This window comes from Geotrypetes seraphini, chromosome 1 (assembly GCF_902459505.1).
Source record: "Geotrypetes seraphini chromosome 1, aGeoSer1.1, whole genome shotgun sequence".
Classification (NCBI taxonomy): domain Eukaryota; kingdom Metazoa; phylum Chordata; class Amphibia; order Gymnophiona; family Dermophiidae; genus Geotrypetes; species Geotrypetes seraphini.
In genome coordinates this window covers 525,178,193-525,202,212 of record NC_047084.1, presented here as the reverse complement: position 1 = coordinate 525,202,212, position 24,020 = coordinate 525,178,193, and the positions used below count along the sequence as shown (strand labels likewise).

General features: G+C 49.5%; 1 protein-coding gene across 8 annotated transcripts in view; it reads left to right on the top strand.

The window, feature by feature from the left end:
* The window catches only part of CSNK1G3 (casein kinase 1 gamma 3), a 276,242-nt gene that overhangs the window by 140,040 nt on the left and 112,182 nt on the right, over positions 1 to 24,020 (top strand). For all 8 annotated transcript variants that reach the window (XM_033929001.1, XM_033928999.1, XM_033928997.1 and 5 more), the window contains 2 exons: positions 157 to 305; positions 23,493 to 23,727. In XM_033929001.1, the coding sequence (XP_033784892.1) occupies positions 157 to 305; positions 23,493 to 23,727 (384 nt within the window). The remainder of the gene's footprint in view (positions 1 to 156; positions 306 to 23,492; positions 23,728 to 24,020) is intronic.

Below are 24,020 nucleotides of genomic sequence, written 5' to 3'. Positions count from 1 at the left end.
ACGGGCTTAAACACTAGTAGAAGATAAAACAAGAGTCTCTTTATAATATTTTTAAGCATTACAGAAGTGGAATATCTTTCAGCAGTTGTCAGAGTAACTTGCTACTTAATATTTTTCTTACTTTTTCTACTTATATATTGTATTTCTCTTTTTCAGATGGTATACCTCAAATTTACTATTTTGGTCCTTGTGGCAAATACAATGCCATGGTGCTAGAACTTTTGGGACCCAGTTTGGAAGACTTGTTTGACCTCTGTGATAGAACCTTTTCACTTAAAACTGTTCTTATGATAGCCATACAACTGGTAAGTTAATATCTACAGAAAAGGTATTCATAGGAGAGCATCATAGTATATTCTTCTGGTATTTCAAATATGTTTAGATTGCATTTAAATTATTGATTAAATTGGATATCAGTAAAAATCGTTCTTAGGCCAGTCCTCAGTACACTTTGCTTGAGATAGATTTGCTTACAGTGGAGATAATGCATCCATATTCGTTGTGTATATCACAAAATTTTTTAAAATTTCTATACCGTTTAAAACCTAAACGGTTTGCATAATGTTACATACATAATTCTATAAAACAAATAAAATCAGACAAGCATAAACAAATAATCCCCTCAGAAAATCCAACTGACTGAGGTGTACCCAAGGATTGGATTGCAAACAACTATTATAAATAGGGACAGGCATTTAGTGCACTATTAGTTTGACTAATTTTGTTAAAATTTTAAATACAATTACATTTTTTTAACTTTGACCAAAAATTTTAACTTTCTTCCATGGTATGGCAGCTTTTCCCTCACCCCTGCATTTACTTTAACAGGCCTGGCTCTTCATAGAGTTGCTGGCAGAGACAGTAATTCCCACATGCTGTCTGCAGCTGAAAAGGAAATCTTCATATTCCCATTTTTACAGCTTACAGAAAATATCTGAGATTCCATGTTCTGCAGAGACATTCCAGTTTGTGGCACTGTGTTTTTGATTGGCCACTGCCCCAAGCCCCTTCACTAAGGTGATGGTGGTGGTAGCGGCTCACCTTTACAAGAGGGATATACAGGTTCACCCATACCTGGACGATTGGTTTATCAGAGCCCCTTCCAGACAGGAAAGCACACACAGTGGTTGATTTCCTCCAGGCACTTGGGTGGATAGTCAACTTCAGGAATCGTCAGCTATAGGCGACTCAGTGCTTGGAGTATCTGAGAGTGCACTTCGACACAATGAAAGGCCATTTCTTCATTCCCGAGCCACACAAACAGAAACTCAGAAAGCAGATGACAAGAGATCCTAGTGATGCTGAAGCCCATGGCCTGGCACTACCTTCAGGTACTGGGCTCAATGGCGGTCATCCTGGAAGTTGTCCCCTGGGCGAGAGCTCATATATGGCCACTCCAGGATTCCCTCATCTCTAGGTGGTCCCTGCAGCGACATTCTTTTCAGATGCAGCTCCCCTGGTCATGAGAGGCAAGAAGAAGCTTAAGTTTGTGGCTCCAGGAGGCCATTGTATCGAGGGCATGCACCTGAGAATCACCTCATGAGTGACATTCACGACTGACGTCAGCCTGAGTGACTGGGGGGGCCCATTGCTGTGGTCACTCTCCCAGGGTAAGTGGATACCATCGGAAAGCAAGTGTCCATTAATCATCTGGAACTGAGAACCATCGTTTGGCGTTGAAAGTATTGAAGACTTCCCTGGTAGGAAAGATGGTCAGAGTGTTCTCCAGCAATGCCACCATGGTGGCCTATGTGAACAGACAGGGAGGCACCTGAATGCCTCAATGTGCCTGGAGGCACAGATGCTATTCAAGTGAGTGGAAACTCACAGGAGCTCTCCTCAGTGCATGTGGCAGGAATAGAGAACGTCCAGGCCGACTTTCTAAGCCAGCAAACTCTGGAACCAATGGAGTGGTCCCTATCCCAAAGTGTGTTCAACCTTATTGTACAGCGCTGAGGAAGACTTGAGATGGATCTCATGGCCTCAGTCAAAAACATAAAGGTGAATGCTACTGCAGTCGAAGAGCAGAACCAGGAAGTGCAGAACTGGATGCCCTGGTTCAGACTGGCCCACAGAGAGTCTTTTCTATGTGTTTCCACTGCAGGCTATGGTGTGCCAGATCATTTGCATGTGTATTTGGTGTGGCTGCAAAGAGGCAGGTGTCTCAAGCTGCAAGTTCATATAGGGCTCCTCAGTCAGGGCCCAGTTCCTAAGGAGAATCCAGAGCTCTTTGGTTTTGGCTCTTGAGCGCACGACCCTAACTTGTAAGAGTTACTTGACGGTAGTCATGGTGACTTCTTAGATCAAGAAGCCTTCAACGTTTCCAGCTTACACCAAGCTCAGGAAGGCTTTCTAGCTATGGTGCACTAAGGAATAGGTAGAGCCTTAGCAGGCACCAATTTCTGTGATCCTGGCATTTCTGCAAGCCGGGATAGATAAAGGTCTAGCAAGCCGGGCTAGATAAAGGTCTAGCAGTGGCAACTTTCAAAGTTCAGGTGGCAAGGCATCTCGTGCTTTCTGGCTCAGAGAGGTAAGTGGTCATTGGTGTCTCATCCAGATGTCATTCAGTTTTTGAATGGGGTGCTCAGATTGTGTTCTCCATTGTGCCAGCCTTTTCCATCATGGACGTTACTATCATTTTGAAGGGCTTCTCTCAGCCTCGGTACGAGCCTCTGCAACATGCATCTCTTTGGACCTTACAGTCAAGAAAGTATTTTTGATGGACATAGTGTCTGTGAGGCAGATTTTGGAATTACTGGTGTTTCACTACGGTACCTTCCTTTCTGCTGAAAGTGGTGTCAGCCTTTCACATCATTCAAGAGTTTTGTTTGCCCGCTTTTCATCCTATGGGTTCAGCTAAACAGGACAGAATTTTGCAGAGGCTGGATGTGCTCAGTTTTATTTTTCTACCTGGAAAGGACCAATGATTTACGTTTTTCTGACCATCTTTTTATGCTGACCAGTCAATCAAGACAAAGCAGACCAGCTTTAAAGGCTTTGATTGCCAGATATGATGCAACAATACAATACAATACAGTGTCTTATATATAGCACAATGTTCTACAAGGAATCTGGAGATTCACATGGCAATTTCTTCTTCCTGTATTGCTTACAGCAAACAGCCACCTATCTCTCTCACTGCACATTTGCTGCCTCTTGGGCAGAGTCCCAGGCTGTTTTACCAGATGAGAGCTATAGAGTAGCTACTTGGTCTACTCTCCATACTTTTATGAGGTTCTACAGTGTGGATGTGGTGGCTTGAGATGATGCTGCATTTGGGTCCTCTGTGCTGTGGGCAAGCTCATCTGCGAATGTTACGCCGATCTTCAAAAAAGGTTCGAGGGGAGATCCAGGAAACTACAGACCGGTGAGTCTGACCTCGGTACTGGGAAAGATGGTACAAGCGCTGATAAAGGACCGCATCATTGATCACCTTGACGGACACGATCTGATGAGGACCAGCCAGCATGGTTTCAGTAAAGGCAGATCTTACCTGACGAACTTGCTGCACTTCTTCAAGGGAGTAAACAGGAAGATAGACAAGGGCGACCCAGTTGATATTGTATATCTGGATTTTCAGAAGGCGTTCGACAAAGTTCCACATGAACGACTACTTTGGAAAATTGCATATCATGGAATCGAGGGTGAAATACTAATGTGGATTAAAAACTGGCTGGAGCATAGGAAACAGAGTGAGGGTAAATGGACAATTCTCAGACTGGAAGAGCGTCACCAGTGGGGTGCCGCAGGGCTCAGTGCTTGGACCTGTGCTCTTCAACATCTTTATAAATGATCTGGACATTGGTGCGACGAGCGAGATGATTAACTTTGCGGACAATACGAAGTTATACAGAGTAGTGAAGACACAGGGGGATCGCGAAGATCTGCAATGGGACATAATCAAACTCGAGAAATGGGCATCGACATGGCAAATGAGGTTCAATGTGGATAAGTGTAAAGTGATGCATGTCGGGAACAAAAATCTCATGCATGAATACAGGATGTCCAGGGCGGTACTTGGAGAGACCTCCCAGGAAAGGGACTTGGGAGTTCTGATCGACAAGTCCATGAAGCCATCTGCACAATGTGCTACAGCGGCAAAAAGGGCGAACAGAATGCTAGGAAAGATCAAGAATAGGATCACAAACAGATTCGAGAAGGTTATCATGCCACTGTACCAGGCAATGGTGCACCCTCACCTGGAGTACCGTATTTTCACGCATATAACGCGCGCGTTATACGCGTTTTTACCTACCGCGCATACCCCTCGCGCGTTATATGCGTGAGCGCGGTATACAAAAGTTTTAAAACATAGTTCCCACCCCGCCCGACGCCCGATTCACCCCCCCCCAGCAGGACCGCTCGCACCCCCACCCCGAACGACCGCTCGCACGCGCTCCCACCCGCACCCGCATCCACGATCGGAGCAAGAGGGAGCCCAAGCCCTCTTGCCCGGCCGACTCCCCGACGTCCGATACATCCCCCCCCCCCGGCAGGACCACTCGCACCCCCACCCCGAACGACCGCTCGCACGCGCTCCCACCCGCACCCGCATCCACGATCGGAGCAAGAGGGAGCCCAAGCCCTCTTGCCCGGCCGACTCCCCGACGTCCGATACATCCCCCCCCCCCCGGCAGGACCACTCGCACCCCCACCCCGAAGGACCGCCGACTTCCCGACAATATCGGGCCAGAAGGGAGCCCAAACCCTCCTGGCCACGGCGACCCCCTAACCCCACCCCGCACTACATTACGGGCAGGAGGGATCCCAGGCCCTCCTGCCCTCGACGCAAACCCCCCCCCCCCCCAACGACCGCCCCCCCCAAGACCCTCCGACCGCCCCCCAGCCGACTCGCGATCCCCCTGGCGACCCCCACGACCCCCCCACCCCCCTTCCCCGTACCTTTGGTAGTTGGCCGGACAGACGGGAGCCAAACCCGCCTGTCCGGCAGGCAGCCAACGAAGGAATGAGGCCGGATTGGCCCATCCATCCTAAAGCTCCGCCTACTGGTGGGGCCTAAGGCGCGTGGGCCAATCAGAATAGGCCCTGGAGCCTTAGGTCCCACCTGGGGGCGCGGCCTGAGGCACATGGGCCCAACCCGACCATGTGCCTCAGGCCGCGCCCCCAGGTGGGACCTAAGGCTCCAGGGCCTATTCTGATTGGCCCACGCGCCTTAGGCCCCACCAGTAGGCGGAGCTTTAGGATGGATGGGCCAATCCGGCCTCATTCCTTCGTTGGCTGCCTGCCGGACAGGCGGGTTTGGCTCCCGTCTGTCTGGCCAACTACCAAAGGTACGGGGAAGGGGGGTGGGGGGGTCGTGGGGGTCGCCAGGGGGGTCGCGGGTCGGCTGGGGGAGCGGTCGGAGGTTCTTGGGGGGGGCGGTCGTTGGGGGGGAGGGGGGTTTGCGTCGAGGGCAGGAGGGCCTGGGATCCCTCCTGCCCGTAATGTAGTGCGGGGTGGGGTTAGGGGGTCGCCGTGGCCAGGAGGGTTTGGGCTCCCTTCTGGCCCAACTACCAAAGGTACGGGGAAGGGGGGTGGGGGGGTCGTGGGGGTCGCCAGGGGGGGTCGCGGGTCAGCTGGGGGAGCGGTCGGAGGTTCTTGGGGGGGACGGTCGTTGGGGGGGAGGGGGGTTTGCGTCGAGGGCAGGAGGGCCTGGGATCCCTCCTGCCCGTAATGTAGTGCGGGGTGGGGTTAGGGGGTCGCCGTGGCCAGGAGGATTTGGGCTCCCTCCTGGCCCGATATTGTTGGGGAGTCGGCGGTCCTTCGGGGGGAGGGATGTATCGGACGTCGGGGGGGGGGCATCAGGGTTTCAGGATGGGGACAGACCTTCAAGGGGGGACAGTGCACGGAAGTCAGGGGGGGGTGAACGGAGAGTCGGAAAGTCAGGGCGGGCGAAAGGAGCGTCGGGCAGCATGCGCGGTATACCCGTGAGCGCGGTATACCAAAGTTTTTGTACATATCATCGTGATTTCTGCGCACTATACCCGTGTGCGCGTTTTATACGGGTGCGCGTTATTTGCGTGAAAATACGGTACTGCTTCCAGCACTGGTCCCCGTACATGAAGAAGGATATGGTACTACTCGAAATGGTTCAGAGAAGGGTGACTAAAATGGTTAAGGGGCTGGAGGAGTTGCCATACAGCGAGAGATTAGAGAAATTGGTCCTCTTCTCCCTTGAAAAGAGGAGACTGCGAGGGGACATGATCAAAACATTCAAAATACTGAAGGGAATAGACTTGGTAGAGAAAGACAGACTGTTCACCCTCTCCAAGGTAGGGAGAACGAGAAGACACTCTCTAAAGTTGAAAGGGGATAGATTCCGTACAAACGTAAGGAAATTCTTCTTCACCCAGAGAGTGGTAGAAAACTGGAATGCTTTTATGGAGTCTGTTATAGGGGAAAACACCCTCAATGGTTTCAAGACAAAGTTGGACAAGTTCATGCTAAACTGGTGAGACTGGATTCATTTGGAGCACTGGTCTTGACCTTGGGGCCGCCCCGTGAGTGGACTGCTGGGCAGGATGGACCATTGGTCTGACCCAGCAGCGACAATGTCCCTCCCTAGATGTTTGGCATGTCTTTGGTACACCAGCTTCCCGAAAGAATGCTATGTCTTTGTAACAGAATGGATTCTTATCTTGGTAATCTTCTTTCTGTTATAAGACTGATGTGTTGCTTTGCCGCAAATGAGCCTGGGGGTGGCAGCCTATTAAAAATGGACAGGTATGTGGTGGAATGGGCAAGCATGAAATAAAAAAATAGCCACTATACTTTCTTACCATGGCTCAGGATTTATTAGTTAGGGATTGATTGATAAGATAAGGACTTACCGTATTTTCTCGCATATAACGCGCGCGTTATACGTGGTTTTTACGTACCGTGCATACCCTTGCGCGTTATACGCGTGAGCACGTTGTACAAAATTTTTTTTACATAGTTTCCCCCCCCGACGTCCGATTCCCCCCCCCCCCGTAGGACCGCTCACACCCCCACCCCGAAGGACCGCTCGCACGCACCCGCACCTCCACCCCGAAGGACTGCTCACACGCACTCCCACCCGCACCCCCACTCTGAAGGACCGCTCGCACCCCCACAGCCTCCCGACCCCCCCCCATCATGTAGAAGCTCCTACCGGTGTCCTGCTGCTTACTCTTGGCGGTCCCGACACCCAACACGATCGGGACAAGAGGGAGCTCAAGCCCTCTTGCCCCAGCCAACCGCGGCACCCTCGACACGATCGGGGCAAGAGGGAGCTCATGCCCTCTTGCCCCCCCCAACTCCCCGACACGATTGGGACAAAAGGGAGCCCAAGCCCTCTTGCCCAGCCAACTCCCCGACAATATCGCGCCAGGAGGGAGCCCAAGTCCTCCCGGCCCTAGCGACCCCCCCGCTAGTTGTTCGGGCCAGTAGGGAGCCCAAACCCTCCTGGCCACGGCGACCCCCTACCCCCACCCCGCACTGCATTATGGGCAGGAGGGATCCCAGGCTCTCCTGCCCTCGACGCAAACCCCCCTCCCCCCAACGACCGCCCCCCCCAAGAACCTCCGACCGCCCCCCCAGCCGACCCGTGACCCCCCTGGCCGACCCCCACGACACCCCCACCCCCCTTCCCCGTACCTTTTGTAGTTGGCTGGACAGACGGGAGCCAAACCCGCCTGTCCGGCAGGCAGCCAACAACGGAATGAGGCCGGATTGGCCCATCCGTCCCAAAGCTCCGTCTACTGGTGGGGCCTAAGGCGCCTGGGCCAATCATAATAGGCCCGGGAGCCTTAGGTCCCACCTGGGGGCGGGGCCTGAGGCACATGGGCCCAACCCGACCATGTGCCCAAGGCCCCGCCCCTAGGAGGGACCTAAGGCTCCCGGGCCTATTCTGATTGACATAAGCGCCTTAGGCCCCACCAGTAGGCGGAGCTTTGGGACGGATGGGCCAATCCGGCCTCATTCCGTCGTTGGCTGCCTGCCGGACAGGTGGGTTTGGCTCCCGTCTGTCCGGCCAACTACACAAAGGTACGGGGAAGGGGGGTGGGGGTGTCGTGAGGGTCGGCCAGGGGGGTCGCGGGTCGGCTGGGGGGGCGGTCGGAGGTTCTTGGGGGGCGGTCGTTGGGGGGAGGGGGGTTAACGTCGAGGGCAGGAGGGCCTGGGATCCCTCCTGCCCGTAATGTAGTGCGGGGTGGGGGTAGGGGGTCGCCGTGGCCAGGAGGGTTTGGGCTCCCTCCTGGCCCGAACAACTAGCGGGGGGGGGGGGGGGTCGCCAGGGCCAGGAGGACTTGGGCTTCCTCCTGGCCCGATATTGTTGGGGAGTCGGGGGGCAAGAGGGCTTGAGCTCCCTCTTGTCCCGATCGTGTCGGGGGTGCCGCGGTTGGCTGGGGCAAGAGGGCTTGAGCTCCCTCTTGCCCCGATCGTGTCGGGGAGTCGGGACCGCCAAGAGGAAGCAGCAGGACACTGGTAGGAGCTTCTACATGATGGAGGGGTCGGGAGGCTGTGGGGGTGCGAGCGGTCCTTCAGGGTGGGGGTGCGGGTGGGAGTGCGTGCGAGCGGTCCTTCGGGGTGGGGGTGCGTGTGCGTGCGAGCGGTCCTTCGGGGTGGGGGTGCGAGCAGTCCTGTGGGGGGGGGTGAATCGGACGTCGGGGGGGGGAGCATCAGGCTTTCAGGGTGGGGACAGGACTTCAAGGGGGAGAGGAGAGTCGGGGCAGGCGAAAGGAGAGTCGGGGTGGCCAGAGGAGAGTCGGGGCGGGAGAAAGGAGAGTCGGCCAGCATGCGCGGTATACGCGTGTGCGCGGTATATAAAAACTTCTGTACATAAATTTGTGTTTTTCGCGCGCTATACCCGTGTGTGCGTTTTACACGGGTGCGCATTATCTACGTGAAAATACGGTAATCCAAGAGCTGAGGAGAAGGTTTTATGAGTGGCTATATAAAATCACAATTGGATAAACCAGAACACAAACCAGGTAGACAAATATGGGATTGGATGTGAATGAGGAGTGTGGAGCATCGCTGGAAGCGGTTTGGGAGGGGTTAAAGGCTACCCTTAGGGGCAGATTGATTGCTCTGGCTTCTGCCCGGCAGCGCAAACGGAGGGAAGATGCGGCGGCTTTGCTGATTTTGATTGGCAGGTTGGAGAGGTTACATAAGCGTAGCCCTTGGGATATAGAGCTGCGTGAGCGATTGTTTCAAGCACGCCGTGATCTCCAAGCTTTAGACTTGGAGCGTTTGCGACTTAATCTGCAGCTCCTACAACAGAGATATTTTGAGTTTTCTAATAAAGCTAGTCGATTGGTGGCCCATCGTCTGAAAGTGCGGCCGACGCGCAATCAGATTCTGTCGATTTGGGCGGCTTCTGGAGAGTTGCTGCGGAAAGAAGATGCTATTCGTGCACGTTTTGTGGAGTTCTACTCCCATCTCTACACTCCGGAAGCTCCTGGGTCCTTGCAGGACCTGGATGACTATTTAACTTCGGCGGCACTGCCCAAGATTGCGCAGGATGATGTGGCGCGGTTGGACCGTCCTCTCACGTTGGTTGAGGCGCGGGGAGCGCTGCGCTCTATGAAGCTTGGTAAATCGCCTGGACTGGATGGCTTTACTGTTCGGTATTATAAACGCTTTCAGGATCTTTTGTTGCCTCCTTTGTTGCGCTTTCTTAATTCTTTGCAAGATAATAGTGCCCTTCCCTTCTTCATGCGATTGGCGGGTGTTACGGTGTTGGCTAAGGAGGGAAAGAATCCCCTTCAGTGTGCTTCCTATAGGCCGATTTTGCTGTTGGGGGTTGACGCTAAGATCTTCACGAGGATTTTGGCGGATAGATTGATGAGCTGGATTCCCCGGTTGATACATCCTGATCAGTCGGGTTTTGTAGTGGGTAGGCAAGTGGGTGATAATACTCGTCGGGTCTGTAACTTGTTTGAGCGGGCTGGGGGGGGGGGGGAGCGGGAAACGGTATTTCTATCTATCGCTGAGAAGGCTTTTGATAGGGTCTCCTGGCCTTTTCTGTTTCGGGTCTTGGATTCTGTGGGTTTGGGTACGCGCATGCGGGACTGGATTCGGGTTCTGTATACTAGTCCTCTCAGTTGTATTAAGGTGAATGGGGGTTATTCGGAGACCTTTTCTCTAGCACGGGGAACTCATCAGGGGTGTCCTCTTTCCCCGCTCCTCTTTGCCCTGACGGTAGAACCCCCTGGCGCAGCGGGTGCGGATGAATCGGGATATTAGGGGGGTTGCTGTACCGGGTGGGGACTATAAGTTGGCTCTGTTCGCGGATGATCTTTTGTTTACGGTGGAGGATCCTGAGAGTTCTTTGCCTGCTATATTACGGGAGTTGGATGATTTTGGTAAGGTGTCGGGGTTCCGCGTTAATGTGGGGAAATCTGAGCTCCTTAATATTAACTTGTCCATAGACAAAGTGACTTACCTCCGGGACCGGTTTTCGTTTCGGTGGGTTCAGCATTCTCTACGTTACCTCGGGGTTTATTTTGGACCGCCGGGAGTGGATCTTTATGATCTTAATTTCCCTCCGCTTTTTCGTCGCATTCGCCAGGATTTGGTTACTTGGAAAGATCTGTACTTCTCATGGTTGGGAAGGATGGAAATTGTGAAGATGATGATCTTACCTCGTCTCTTGTTTTTATTTCAGGTGTTGCCGCTCTGAGTGAGCAGGCGCACGTTAGAGGGAGTTCAACGGCATATTTTTGATTTCATTTGGGCCGGCCGGAGACCTCGAGTGAGCAGGAAGGTCTTATGTATGGGGAGGAGTGATGGGGGGCTGGGGGTTCCCAATGTGGTAAAATATTATCAGGCGGCTCAGTTGCGGGCTCTCTTAGAGTGGCAGACGCAGGTATCGAAACCGTGGGTGGAGATGGAGCAAAGTTTAACTGATGGGGTGCCTTTGTTACACTGGCCATGGTTGCCTGGCAAGGTGCGGCCGGTGGGTGAGTTGTCTTCAGTTGGAACTTCTTTAAGGGTTTGGAATCAGACCCGAGGGGGTTTATTGTTGGGCAGATGCCATTCCTGGTATACTCCGTTGAGACATAATCCGGATTTTATACCGAGAAGGGGTGAGGGAGTGTTTGCTATTTGGGAATCTCGTGGCTTGGTTTGTGTGGGCCAATTGTGGGACCCGGTTTTGGGCCGTATTCGACCCTTTGCAGAGCTCAGGGGCAAGTTTGGCTTTGAGGTACGGGATCTGTTTCCTTACCTACAAGTGGTTCATTATATCCGGACCTCGGGCCATCTGGGGGACTTAAGGGGTGGCAAGACTCCTTTTGAGCTGTTGTTGGGTCCGGTACTCCGGAAGAGAGCTTTGTCTGCTCTATATAGGTGCTTTAATTGTCGGGGGGCCCCGCATCCCTATATGATGGCTTGGGAGGGGGATTGGGGTTCTGCTATTTCCTGGGACACCTGGGGGGATATCTGGAAGGAAGTTTCCTCGGCGGGTATTGCTGCTTTGTTGATTGAGAATGGATATAAGGTCCTTTTTCGTTGGTACTATACTCCTCAGGCAGTGGCTCGTTGGCAGGGGGGTGCGAGTGTTCTTTGTTGGAGGGGCTGTGGGGAGGTGGGTACCTACCTGCATATGTGGTGGCAGTGTAGGCAGGTGCGTGGGTTCTGGACTAGGGTTTTCTCTCAGGTGTCCCAGATCCTTGATTTCCAGATTCCTGTTGATTGGCGACATGCCCTATTATATTGGCACCAATTAGACCTAGCCTGGGGAGATTCTTTGTTTTGTAAGTTGGCATTCACAGCTGCCAGGTTGGCTTTAGCCTCCTTATGGAACCAAGTGCTCCCTCCCACGTGGGCAATGGTGGAGCAGCGCTTGCTTACCTGGCAACTTCTTTACTACTTCACGGCCTTACGGCATGGCAAACAACATGGCTATGCTCGTATTTGGCGTTGATTTTGGGCTTCTGTGGGGGTTTGTAGTAGAGGGGGAATGGGGCTTTGAGTTGAGTTTAGGGCTGGACTGGGGGAGCTTGGATTGGGGGGACCCTATTACCGTATTCCCCTTCCATTCTTTTCTTTGTATGGGGTTGGATGGTTCTCAACCTTATCGGGTGCTGTGGTTCTTGTATTTCGGCCCTGGAGGGAGGGAGGTGGGGTGTTTGGGCTGTGTTTTGGTGGGTATTGTAGTTTACTATTGTTAGTATATCGGGATTGCACAGGTCTTTTCTAGTTGGCAGCATTTCTGCTGTTCTCTTGAGTGCACTGAATTGCTCTTTGTTTTACTGTTGCTGCATTTCATGTGTATATTTTGTACTTGGTGTATATCTCAATAAAAGCTTTTATTTGAAAAAAAAAAAAACCTAGGCTTTTCTTCTACCCTCACTTCACAAAAGGGGTAACAAGTTACACTCTTCAGGTATACTATATACTCAAATTGTTATCAGCATTAATGTTGTTTGAAAGGTTAATCAAAAATCTCCAAGTCACATATTACTCATATCTTAATAGAAATTAGTTTTATTTCTTGCTCTTAATTAGTACTTTAATCCCTTCAATTAAAACTACTAAGCAAGCATTTTTCTACACAACAGATATGCAAAATATGTTCTTAAACCTGAAAAGATATGCTAAATCACTGTATTCTCCAATAATAGATGAGGAAGTATATTGAGCTACACTCACAAAAGGAATCTGACCAGGATCTTCGATATCACATAAGAGTAACTACCTACTCTTTATTTTCAGAACAAATAAAAGAAAAACAGGGTTGCAATCTTGGTAGGTTTTGCTTTTTCTACCAAGAGGTTCAAAAAGCTCTTTAGTTACAGTATGGGTAAGAAACATCATGGTTCCAAAGATGCTAACTCTGCTGCTTCCATTACAGCTTTTGGATCAGTGCATACTGAATGCTTCATCCAAGATTGAGGGACTAGTTTCATGTGCAATTTGTATTCATATTGAATCTCTCATGAAATAATTACAAGAACTAAGAGATGAGGTGGGAAGACTAAGAGACATCTGTGATAATCAGAATTCCATTCCGATATGCATTTTGATGCATCGGGGATCTCCAATAAAGGGGATGGAGACATTGGGCTAAAAGAGGATGGCTATGTGCAGATCACCAGACCCTGCAAAGTGAACCTCACTGCTTGATCTTCTGTTGAACTGAAGAACCAGTTTTCAGCCCTGGAGTTTACTCGGAGGAAAACAATGTTTTAGTGGATTGCTGCAGGGATCTGTCCTTGGGCCAGCTCTTTTTTTAACAGTTTTGTGAGTGATATTGCAGAAGGATAGTCTGGTAAAATTTGTATTTTTGCAGATAATACCGAGCACTGTAATAGGGTAGACACCCCGGAGGATATGAATAACATGAGGTAGGATCTAGCAAAGCTTGAAGAATTGTCTGCTAATTGACAACTAAGATTTAATGAACTAGATCAATTCTGGTCTCAAACTTTGACAGACCTTACCTCAGAACACCTGTGCCTACTAACCAGTTCTTCTACCATTCACTGCAGATATGTTAATACCTATTCGTGGCTCTATGATTTATTTTCTTAGATTCTGCAAAGCATATGTTCTTAGATTCTCTATAAGTTGTAAGTTATTGATTCTATAGCTTTGTGCTTTGATCCTGTAGCATGTTATTGACTGTAATGTACGTATCTCTGTTCCTGAAAACTTTGTATATGTATTCTTGTAACACGTTCTGGGCTCCTGGGGAGGACGGGCATTAAAAATGAATAAATAATGCTAAAAAAATGTAGGGTCATGTACTTGGGCTGCAAAAATCAGAGCGGTATAGTTTGGGAGGCAAAGTATTGGGTATGAAAGAAGAGCGGGACTTGGGGGTACCATATTTTTCACACTATAAGATGCACCCTAGATTTAGAGGAGGAAAACAAGAAAAAAAACATTCTGAATCAAATTGTGTATTAATATATACCAGGCTCTGTACCCAGCCTCCCTTGCTCCCTGCCAGGCTCTGTACCCAGTCCCCCTGCTCCCTGCCAGGCTCTGTCCCAGCCCCCCTCGCTCCCTGCCAGGCTCTGTACCCTGTCCCCCCTTCCCTGCCCTCCCACCTCACCTAGTGGTAGGCTGGGACAGGAGGGATCCGTCCCAACCAATTAACAATTTTTTCTTCCCCCCCCCCCCTCGGTACCTTTTTAAATCATCCCCCCTGTACCTTTTTAAAACACCCCCGTACCTTTTTTAATGCCCCTTATAGCCTGGTAGTTCAGCGGTGTATTGGCTGGCAGGAGCGAGATTTCCACGCTCCTGCCTGGGCCTGCGCCGCTTTCTGAATGGCTGCCCTCACTTCTCGCAAAGCGGCGTGGACCCAGGCAGGAGCACAGAAAGCTCGCTCCTGCCGGCTGATACACCACTGAACCACCAAGCTATAAGAAGCATTTAAAAAGGTACGGGGGTGTTTTAAAAAGGTACAGGGTTGTTATGATATGCAGTATTTTCCTTATCAGGTATTCAAAGAAGACAAATTCTCCTTCAGCTGGAATAACAACTGCAGACTACCCCAGGGCTTTTTGTTATCTCCGACCCTATTCAACATCTACCTCATCTCATTGGGACACCTGCTACAAAGCCTAAATCTCTACTTCCACATTTACGCTGACGATATCACTGTTGTGCTACCACTATCCGGTCTGTCGCCAGACTTCATTAATCTCCTATCCAATACCCTAAATCAGATAGAGCTTTGGATGAAGGTCTTCAAACTAAAACTGAACACAGAAAAAACTAAATTTTTCCTGGCATCTCCTAATGAAAAGATAAAAGACAACACGATTCACGTGAATGGCCGAGATTACGAAATTGACCAAACTATAAAAATACTAGGAGTTACCTAACCCTGGAAAAGCATACAGATCTAATGTTCAAAAAAAGTGTTTCAGCCCTATGGAAGCTCCGCACTATCAAAAAAAATTATTTGATGAATCTTCCTTTCGATTACTTGTACAATCATCCATCTTGAGCACACTGGACTACTGCAACATTATATATCTGGGAGCTTATAAAAAGACACTTCACAAGCTAAAATTAATCCAAAATACCTAACCCTGGAAAAGCATACAGATCTAATGTTCAAAAAAAGTGTTTCAGCCCTATGGAAGCTCCGCACTATCAAAAAAAATTATTTGATGAATCTTCCTTTCGATTACTTGTACAATCATCCATCTTGAGCACGCTGGACTACTGCAACATTATATATCTGGGAGCTTATAAAAAGACACTTCACAAGCTAAAATTAATCCAAAACACTGCAGTCCGACTCATCTTTGGATTAAAAAAATGGGAACATATCACCCCATACTTCCAAATACTCCACTGGTTGCCGGTGGAATCCAGAATACTCTTCAAGCTTGCCTGCATCAGCTACAAAGCGGTCTTTGGGATGCTACCAACTTACCTCACCTCCCAATTCTTCCTCAACTGCCCTAATAACAGCTCTCGCAGAATAAATCTCTTTAATTACCCATCTCTGAAATCATGTCACTACAAGAAGTTCCTTGACAGAATGCTATCATTCCAGGCAGCCAAACTGAACACATGGCTAGTAAAACCCATACTCGAGGCCGCGTCATACGTCGACTTCAGAAAATCACTGAAGACTCGCCTCTTTAACCCAATTTGAGTTTTCTACCATTGACAATTCTGTATCCCTGAAAGTTCTTTCTCTTCCCATCACCCCCCTTATCCCCATTGCATGTATATTGTTGTAAACCCATTCTCATCACTTGCATTTTCTCTTAAACTGCCCCGAGCTCATGTATCCTGTTGTAAACCGCTCTGTACTTCTGTATCCGGCTGTAATCATTGGTTTGTAAACATCTCGTATTCTCATTGCATATACCTTTTGGAATTCTCCTCTGACTGATAAATTCTATGAAATATCTATGGGTGACTCTAGATTTCCAGCTTTCTTTTAATCCACATATTTCCACAGTTGTAAAGTCCTGTTTCGCCTCTTTCCACTATTCACTTGTTGTGTTGCTGCCTACATGACAATGCTTGTGTTACAATTCTATACTCGCATATAACATCTTGGCTTGATTCTCTGTTTTCCACGGTGGTGTTCTAAAATGCCTAAAAGTGTCCAAAAACATTGCAGTTTGGCTTCTCTCCCATATCCATTAGTTTGACCAAGTTAGCCCCACCCCTCTCTATTTATGCCCTATTACCTTTCTGAAATGATATGAGTTGCATCAGGGAAGAGAGTTCTAAACTCTGCACACAAATCTCACGTTGGCACAGTATTGAAGATATTTCTGAAACAGCAGATGAAGGAAAGCTTTGCAAAGAAAGCCCAGCCCTATACCCGGCAAGGCCTTGAGTACCAGTGCATGCACTTGGACATAAGCATGTGTCAACATGCAGTACAGAAGAAAAGACTCTTAGTATCGAAGCACTTTGCTTCCACCTCCTTCTACCATCCAGGGTAAATGGCTGTCGATCTGTTGAGCTTTCTAAGTGGTCCTTATTTGCTGCCCTATTCTCTTCCCTAATAGGGACAATGCAGCTCTACTTTGCTGTATAGTTTTACAATTGTATCCTGTTAAATATGTTATGGTGGTCTGTATTACAGGTCTCTCTCCATGTAATTATTATGGAACACTTGCGAATAACCAAAGTAGTGAATGCTGAACCCATGAATATGGAGGGAGACCTGTAATCTTTGCATTACTGGGGGGAGGGGGATGCAGAAAGCTATCATGAGCCTAACCATGTGGTTACAATGGGGGGGGGGGGGGGGGGCTGTGGCGGCGGCATGCAGAAAGCTACCATGAGTCTAACCATGTGGTTACTATGGTGGTGGGGTATGCAGGGAGGGCTTGAGCACGTGAGCTAACTCGCACAGAAGATATGGTCATATGCTGTATTCAAATGCATAGTAAATTGCTCATTCATCAATCCTTACTGTATTACATCCTTTAGGCAGCTGTTTTTGGATATTTACAGACACTCTAGTTTTTCTATAATGGCTCCAACTCTCTGGAACTCCTTCCCACTATATTTGCAAACAGAAAAATCCCTGAAGTCATTTAAGTCTCACTTAAAGGCTTATTATTTCAAAATGACATTTGAACCTAGTTCTTAATAGTTTGTTACTTTGCAACTTTTGCCATGACTTGAGACTAGGGAGTCTTTATCTCTGCAATATTTCCCCATAATTCTGACTAGGTAGTTAATTTTCTTGTAATGTTTTCATATTACTTGTGATCAGGTAGTCACTGTCTTACACTTATCTTTTCTTTTTCTTATTCTTTCTATATCCTACCCTCTTGTTCCTATCCTGCTTGGTTCTTTTCCTTAAGATATTGTAAACCTTTCCTGCCTTTTTGTCCTTTTGTTTCTAGTTTGGTTAATTTGTTTGTATACTTTCCCCCTTGTTATGTTTTTATTTTAAATATTGCTTTGTTTTTATTTACTGTACATCTCTTTGATTGCCCATTGTTTTTATTAATTTTTATACCGCTTTGATTTGACTTTTTGTTAAAAATGGTGGTATATCAAATAAAATAACTGTATAACTGTATTATCCCAGGACAAGCAGGCAGGTATTCTCACTAGTGGGTGATGTCATCCGACAGAGCCCCGATGCGGACGTCTCACAAGCAAACTTGCCTGAAGAAACTTCAGAAGTTTTGAGATGCCCGCACCGCGCATGCGCGAGTGCCTTCCCGCCCGATGCACCGGGCGTGTCTCCTCAGTTCTTTTCTTTCCGCGGAGCTGAGAAGTTTGCTTCAACTCTCTGCGCTGAGTGAACCTGTGTTCTTGCCTTCTAGTGCCGTGGTTTTGAGTTTAATTTCTCTTAATCGTGTGTTTTCTTCTGTCGTTTTATTGTTTTAAAAAAATAAAAAAATTTTTTCCGAAGATTCGACCGGGTCGGCTGCGTGGCTGGGGCCCCGCTCCTTTGATCTAGCGGCGGAGCTTTTTCGGCCTATGTCCCGGCCTATTACCGGTTTTAAGAAGTGTATCAAGTGCCAGCGTGCGATTTCGTTGACGCTGTTTGCAGTGTCTCGGGCCTGAACATCTTCCGAAATCGTGCCAGCCTTGTTCCACTCTAACAGCACGTGCTTTCAAGCGTCCACTCTAACAGCACGCGCTTTCAAGCGTCACTGTTTCCTGTGGGAGTCGATGTTCGCGATGGAAGCTTCCAAGGAATCTTCGACTTCGACCAGCGTTTCGCCTTTACCTGCGAAGTCATCATCTACTCCTTCTGCATCGGGTCTTTTGATGCCGGCCTCCTTCGTTCTGGCTTCGACCCCGCCTCCTGCTACGGTGCCTTCTTCGGTCTCCTCAGATCAGGTACCTCCTCAGACCGTTCCCCCGGTGGTTCTTAAGGTGCCTAAGGCTTCTAAAGCTAAGCACTCGACCACACAGGTCTGTACAGGGGGTCCCACTTCGAGTGCGGCTCCCCCCTTGTCGGCTTCGCTGCGGTCGATCATGGAGGCCCAATTCCTTGAGATCATGACTACCATGGGGCCCAAGTGGCTTGCCACAATCCAGCATGGGCATGCGGAACCTCCTCGTGGGGTCGAGCCGCCCCCTCCTCCGCCTCGCCGCTCGCTCTCACTGCTAGGGGAGGAGGAGCAGCGCTTGGCCACCAGTTCATCGAGGCGTGCTTCGTTTAGTGAGATGCCGCCTCTGGAACCCATCCTCGTCCCGGGCGAGGACAATTGGGATTTGCCTTCGCGTAGTCTGAGCCCTGGGCGTCGTCAGGAGGACTTCTTCCGGAGCCCCTTCCCTGCCAAGCCATCTCTCGTCCCATGAAATGCTGCTCGAGAGGCATCGGCCCATCCTCCTCTTCGCTCTACGGCCTCCAGCCCCATCTATTCATTGGAGGCCTCTGCGGAGCCATCTGGGTGTCGCCGTTCCAGATCTCCTTCGAGGCGAAGGGAGGGGCACCGTTCCAGGCATTCTTCGAGACATTCGTCTAGGCATTCTACATTCTCGCCTCAGAAGAAGCTTCCTCGTGTGGGGTATTCATCTTCGGATATCTCCCCTCCTCCGGGCCTGGAGTTCGAGGATGCCTACAGGTCGTTCTCTCTTTGTAGATCCCATGTCTCCTTGGATCAGGAGGCCTCGACTTCATCAAGTCCGTTTCAGCGTCCTGTCTTGGCGGACCAGCTGCCTTTTTCATCTTTTCTACGGCAGATGGCGGATGATCTCGACATCACCTTGGACTCGGGTTCCCGCTACTCCAAGGAGTACCTTGATACCATGTATCTGCCTCATCCTCCTGCTGAGTCTCTTCGCCTGCCTCTCCACAAGCTCCTCAACCAAACCTTCATGCGTTGTTTTGAAACTCCATACTCCATTCCTGCAGTTCCTGGCAAATTGGATGCCCGGTATCGCACGGTGCATCCTGAAGAAGTTTGAGGGCTCCCAGCTCTCCCATCAGTCACTGTTGGTCGAGTCCTCCCTCAAGCGATCTCATCCATCCCAGGTGTATGCCTCGGTGCCACCGGGCCGAGAGGGAAGGACCATGGATAAGTTCGGGAGGCGCATCTACCAGAACTCGATGATGGCTTCCCGAGTTCTCAATTACACCTTCCATTTTGCCACCTATTTGGAGTTCTTCCTTCCAGTGCTTTGGAGGTTTATGCCTTACATCGAATCTCAAGCTCGTTTTGAATTCGAGGAGGTCGTCACCTCTGCGTCTTCAATTGATGCAATCCTCATATGATGCATTTGAGCACTCGGCACGGGCTGCCGCCTTTTCCGTGGCCATGCGTCGCTTGGCATGGCTTCGAACCATTGACATGGACCTGAACCTCCAGGACAGGCTGGCCAACGTCCCATGTGCAGGTGCGGATTTGTTTGATGAGTCTATTGAGACCGTGATGAAGAAGCAGTCGGACCATGAAAAGTCATTCCAGTCCATCCTTTGTCCCAAGCCTAAACCTGCTCAGTCTCGACCTTCTCGACCGCCCTTGATATATCAGCGGCGTTACACTCCCAGGCAGGCTCCTGCTGCGAGGCAACCAGCGAAGAGACAGCCGCCGCAGAAGTCTCAACAAAAACTTCAGCCTTCTGCTGTTCCCAAGGCTCCTCAGCCTTTTTGACTCTCTTGTCGGGAGCATAACCAATACCGTTCTGCTTTCCCCTGTCTTTCCAATTGGGGGTCGCCTCCATCATTTTTACCATCGATGGATGGCTATAACCACTGACCTTTGGGTCCTTACCATCATCAGGGAAGGATACTCTCTTCAGTTCCATCGGGTCCCCCCGGACCATCCTCCAAGAGTGTATCCTTCCAACTTGACCCAGACCGCCCTTCTTCTTCAGGAAGCTCAGGCTTTGCTCCGGCTCCGGGCCATCGAGCCGGTCCCTGTGGACCAACACAACCGGGGGTTTTACTCCCGGTACTTCCTTGTTCCGAAGAAGACGGGCAACCTGCGTCCAATTCTGGACCTCAGGGTGCTCAACAAGTTCCTGGTCAAGGAGAGATTTCACATGCTGACCCTAGCTTCTCTCTACCCCCTCCTCGAGCAGAACGACTGGTTATGCTCTCTGGATCTCAAGGAGGCCTACACTCACATTCCCATTCATCCGGCCTCTCGCAAATTCCTCAGATTTCGGGTGGGACATCTGCATCTGCAGTATCGAGTGCTTCCCTTCGGCCTGTCCTCGTCTCCCAGAGTCTTCACAAAGTGTCTGATGGTGGTGGCACTCCGGAACCATGGTCTTCAGGTGTTTCCCTACCTCAACGACTGGCTCATCAAAGCCGCCTCGGCTCCAGGGGTCATCTTGGCGACCCAAAGGACTATTTGGTTCCTGCAGAGTCTGGGGTTCGAGATCAACTTCCCAAAATCTCATCTGCAACCGACCCAGTCTCTTCCCTTCATCGGGGTGGTTCTCGATACTATTCAACTCGGAGCATTCCTTCCTCCTCAGCGCCTGGATGCTCTGCTTCATCTCTGCCAGTCAGTGTTTTCTCACCAGTCCATCTCAGCGAGACACATGATGGTTCTCCTAGGCCACATGGCCTCTATCGTTCATATGACTCCTTTTGCCAGACTTCACCTCAGAATTCCTCAGTGGACCCTGGCTTCTCAATGGACACAGGTGTCAGATCCTTTGACTCGTCACATCCTGGTCACTCCTGCTCTTCAGCAGTCTCTACGTTGGTGGATGATCTCTTCAAATCTATCCAGAGGTTTGCTGTTTCACACTCCTCCCCACCAGAAGGTTCTCACGACCGATTCCTCGACCTATGCATGTGGGGCTCATCTGGATGGTCTTTGCACTCAAGGCTTCTGGACCAGTGCGGACCGGCTGTGCCATATCAATCTTCTGGAACTCAGGGCGATTTCCAATGCTCTTCAGGCTTTTCAACATCTGCTTCATGACCTGGTGGTCCTCATTCGCACGGACAATCAGGTCGCCATGTTTTATGTCAACAAGCAGGGGGGCATGGGATCGGCCTCCCTCTGCCCGGAAGCTCTCAGAGTCTGGGATTGGGCGATTCGCCACAACACCTTATTCAAAGCTGTCTACATTCAGGGGGCGGACAATGCCTTGGCGGACAACTTAAGTCGTCTCCTCCAGCCTCACGAATGGACCCTCCATTTCAAGCCCCTTCATCAGATCTTCTCTCAGTGGGGGACGCCTCAGATAGACCTCTTTGCGGCTCCCCACAACTTCAAACTGCCTCAATTCTGCTCCAGGATCTACACTCCTCATCGCCTCGAGGCAGATGCCTTTCTTCTGGACTGGAGGAATCTCTTTCTATATGCGTTTCCTCCGTTTCCTCTCATTCAAAAGACTCTGGTCAAGCTGAAGTCAGACCATGCCACCATGATTCTGATAGCTCCTCGGTGGCCCAGACAGCCTTGGTACTCCCTTCTACTTCAACTCAGCAGCAGGGAGCCATTCCTTCTTCCAGTGTTTCCTTCACTGCTTACTCAGCATCAAGGATCTCTGCTCCATCCCAACCTGCAGTCTCTCCACCTGACAGCTTGGTTCTTCTCATCGTAACTCCCCTCCAGTTTTCCAAAGCAGTGAGGGATGTGTTGGAGGCTTCCAGGAAGCCTGCTACTAGACAATGCTACTCCCAAAAATGGACTAGATTTTCTACCTGGTGTGTTTCTAATCGTAAGGAGCCTCAACGAGCCTCCCTATCTTCTGTATTGGACTATCTTCTACACCTGTCTCATTCTGGCCTCAAGTCTACATCGATACGAGTCCATCTGAGTGCAATTGCGGCTTTCCATCAGCCTCTGCAAGGGAAACCTCTCTCTGCTCATCCTGTGGTTTCCAGATTTATGAAAGGACTTTTCCATGTCAATCCTCCTCTCAAACCTCCTCCAGTGGTTTGGGATCTCAATGTTGTCCTTTCTCAACTTATGAAACCTCCTTTTGAGCCTCTCAACAAGGCTCCGCTGAAGTTTCTCACTTGGAAAGTGGGTTTTCTTGTTGCCCTCACTTCTGCCCGCAGAGTCAGTGAGCTTCAGGCCTTGGTGGCGGATCCACCTTTCACAGTATTCCATCATGACAAGGTGGTCCTTCGCACTCATCCGAAATTCCTAAAGTGGTCTCAGAATTTCATCTCAACCAATCCATAGTTCTTCCTGTGTTTTTTCCAAAGCCTCATTCTCACCCTGGAGAATCAGCTCTTCACACTCTGGACTGTAAACGTGCTTTGGCTTTCTACCTGGATCGCACCAAGCCACTCAGAACTGCTCCTCAACTTTTTGTCTCCTTTGATCCGAACAAGTTGGGACGCCCTGTCTCGAAGCATACCATCTCCAACTGGATGGCGGCTTGCATCTCTTTCTGCTATGCCCAGGCTGGATTACCCCTTCCCTGTAAAGTCACAGCCCATAAGGTCAGAGCAATGGCGTAACCTTCCTCAGATCGACACCGATTGAGGAGATTTGTAAGGCTGCCACTTGGTCCTCGGTTCATACCTTCACCTCTCACTATTGTCTGGATACTTTGGCCAAACAGTATTACAAAATTTATTCTCCTAAGTTGCCAACTCTCCCATTGAGGTTAGCTTGGAGGTCACCCACTAGTGAGAATACCTGCCTGCTTGTCCTGGGATAAAGCAATGTTACTTACTGTAACAGTTGTTATCCAGGGACAGCAGGCAGCTATTCTCACGTCCCACCTACCTCCCCTGGGTTGGCTTCTCTGCTAGCTATCTGAACTGAGGAGACACGCCCGGTGCATCGGGCGGGAAGGCACTCGTGCATGCGCGGTGCGGGCATCTCGAAACTTCTGAAATTTCTTCAAGCAGGTATGCTTGTGAGACGACCGCATCGGGGCTCTGTCGGATGACATTACCCACTAGTGAGAATAGCTGCCTGCTGTCCCTGGATAACAACTGTTACGGTAAGTAACATTGCTTTCTGTGCAAGGCAAAGAGGATTCTACTCGGTGCAGACAACTTTTGCACAATGTGAGAATTTTTTACAAAATATTTATTTAGCTTATAGTTTGCTATGAGATAGTGTCCATCTAGTATGTTTTCTTGTGATGGCTTTCCTTAAACCTTAACTTTTTTATTTTTTATTTTTAAATTAAAGATCTCTCGTATGGAATATGTACACTCGAAGAACTTGATATACAGAGATGTAAAACCTGAGAACTTCTTAATTGGACGACCAGGAATCAAAACCCAGCAAGTTATTCATATAATAGATTTTGGCTTGGCAAAAGAATATATAGATCCAGAGACCAAGAAGCACATACCATATCGAGAACATAAGAGCCTTACAGGAACAGCTAGATACATGAGTATAAACACACACTTAGGAAAAGGTATGTGTGTATTTCAATGAGTTTTTTTTTAATTTGTTATTTTATTTAGGGTCTAAAATAAATAATGCTATATTTAAGTGCTTTTTAAATTAACCTGTTTATCATACTAGATGTTTGTGTTGAGGTTAATTGTAAATAATGTGTTTTGTCTGTTTAGTTTTGTAGAGGCAGTAAACACATGCTTAATCTAAAGTGGGTTTTTAAGACCATACCATCAACTGCATGGCAGTGCTAAATGCTACAATGCAGTTGATTTTGGGCTTTGATTGCCAGTTTTTGATATTAAGGTTACT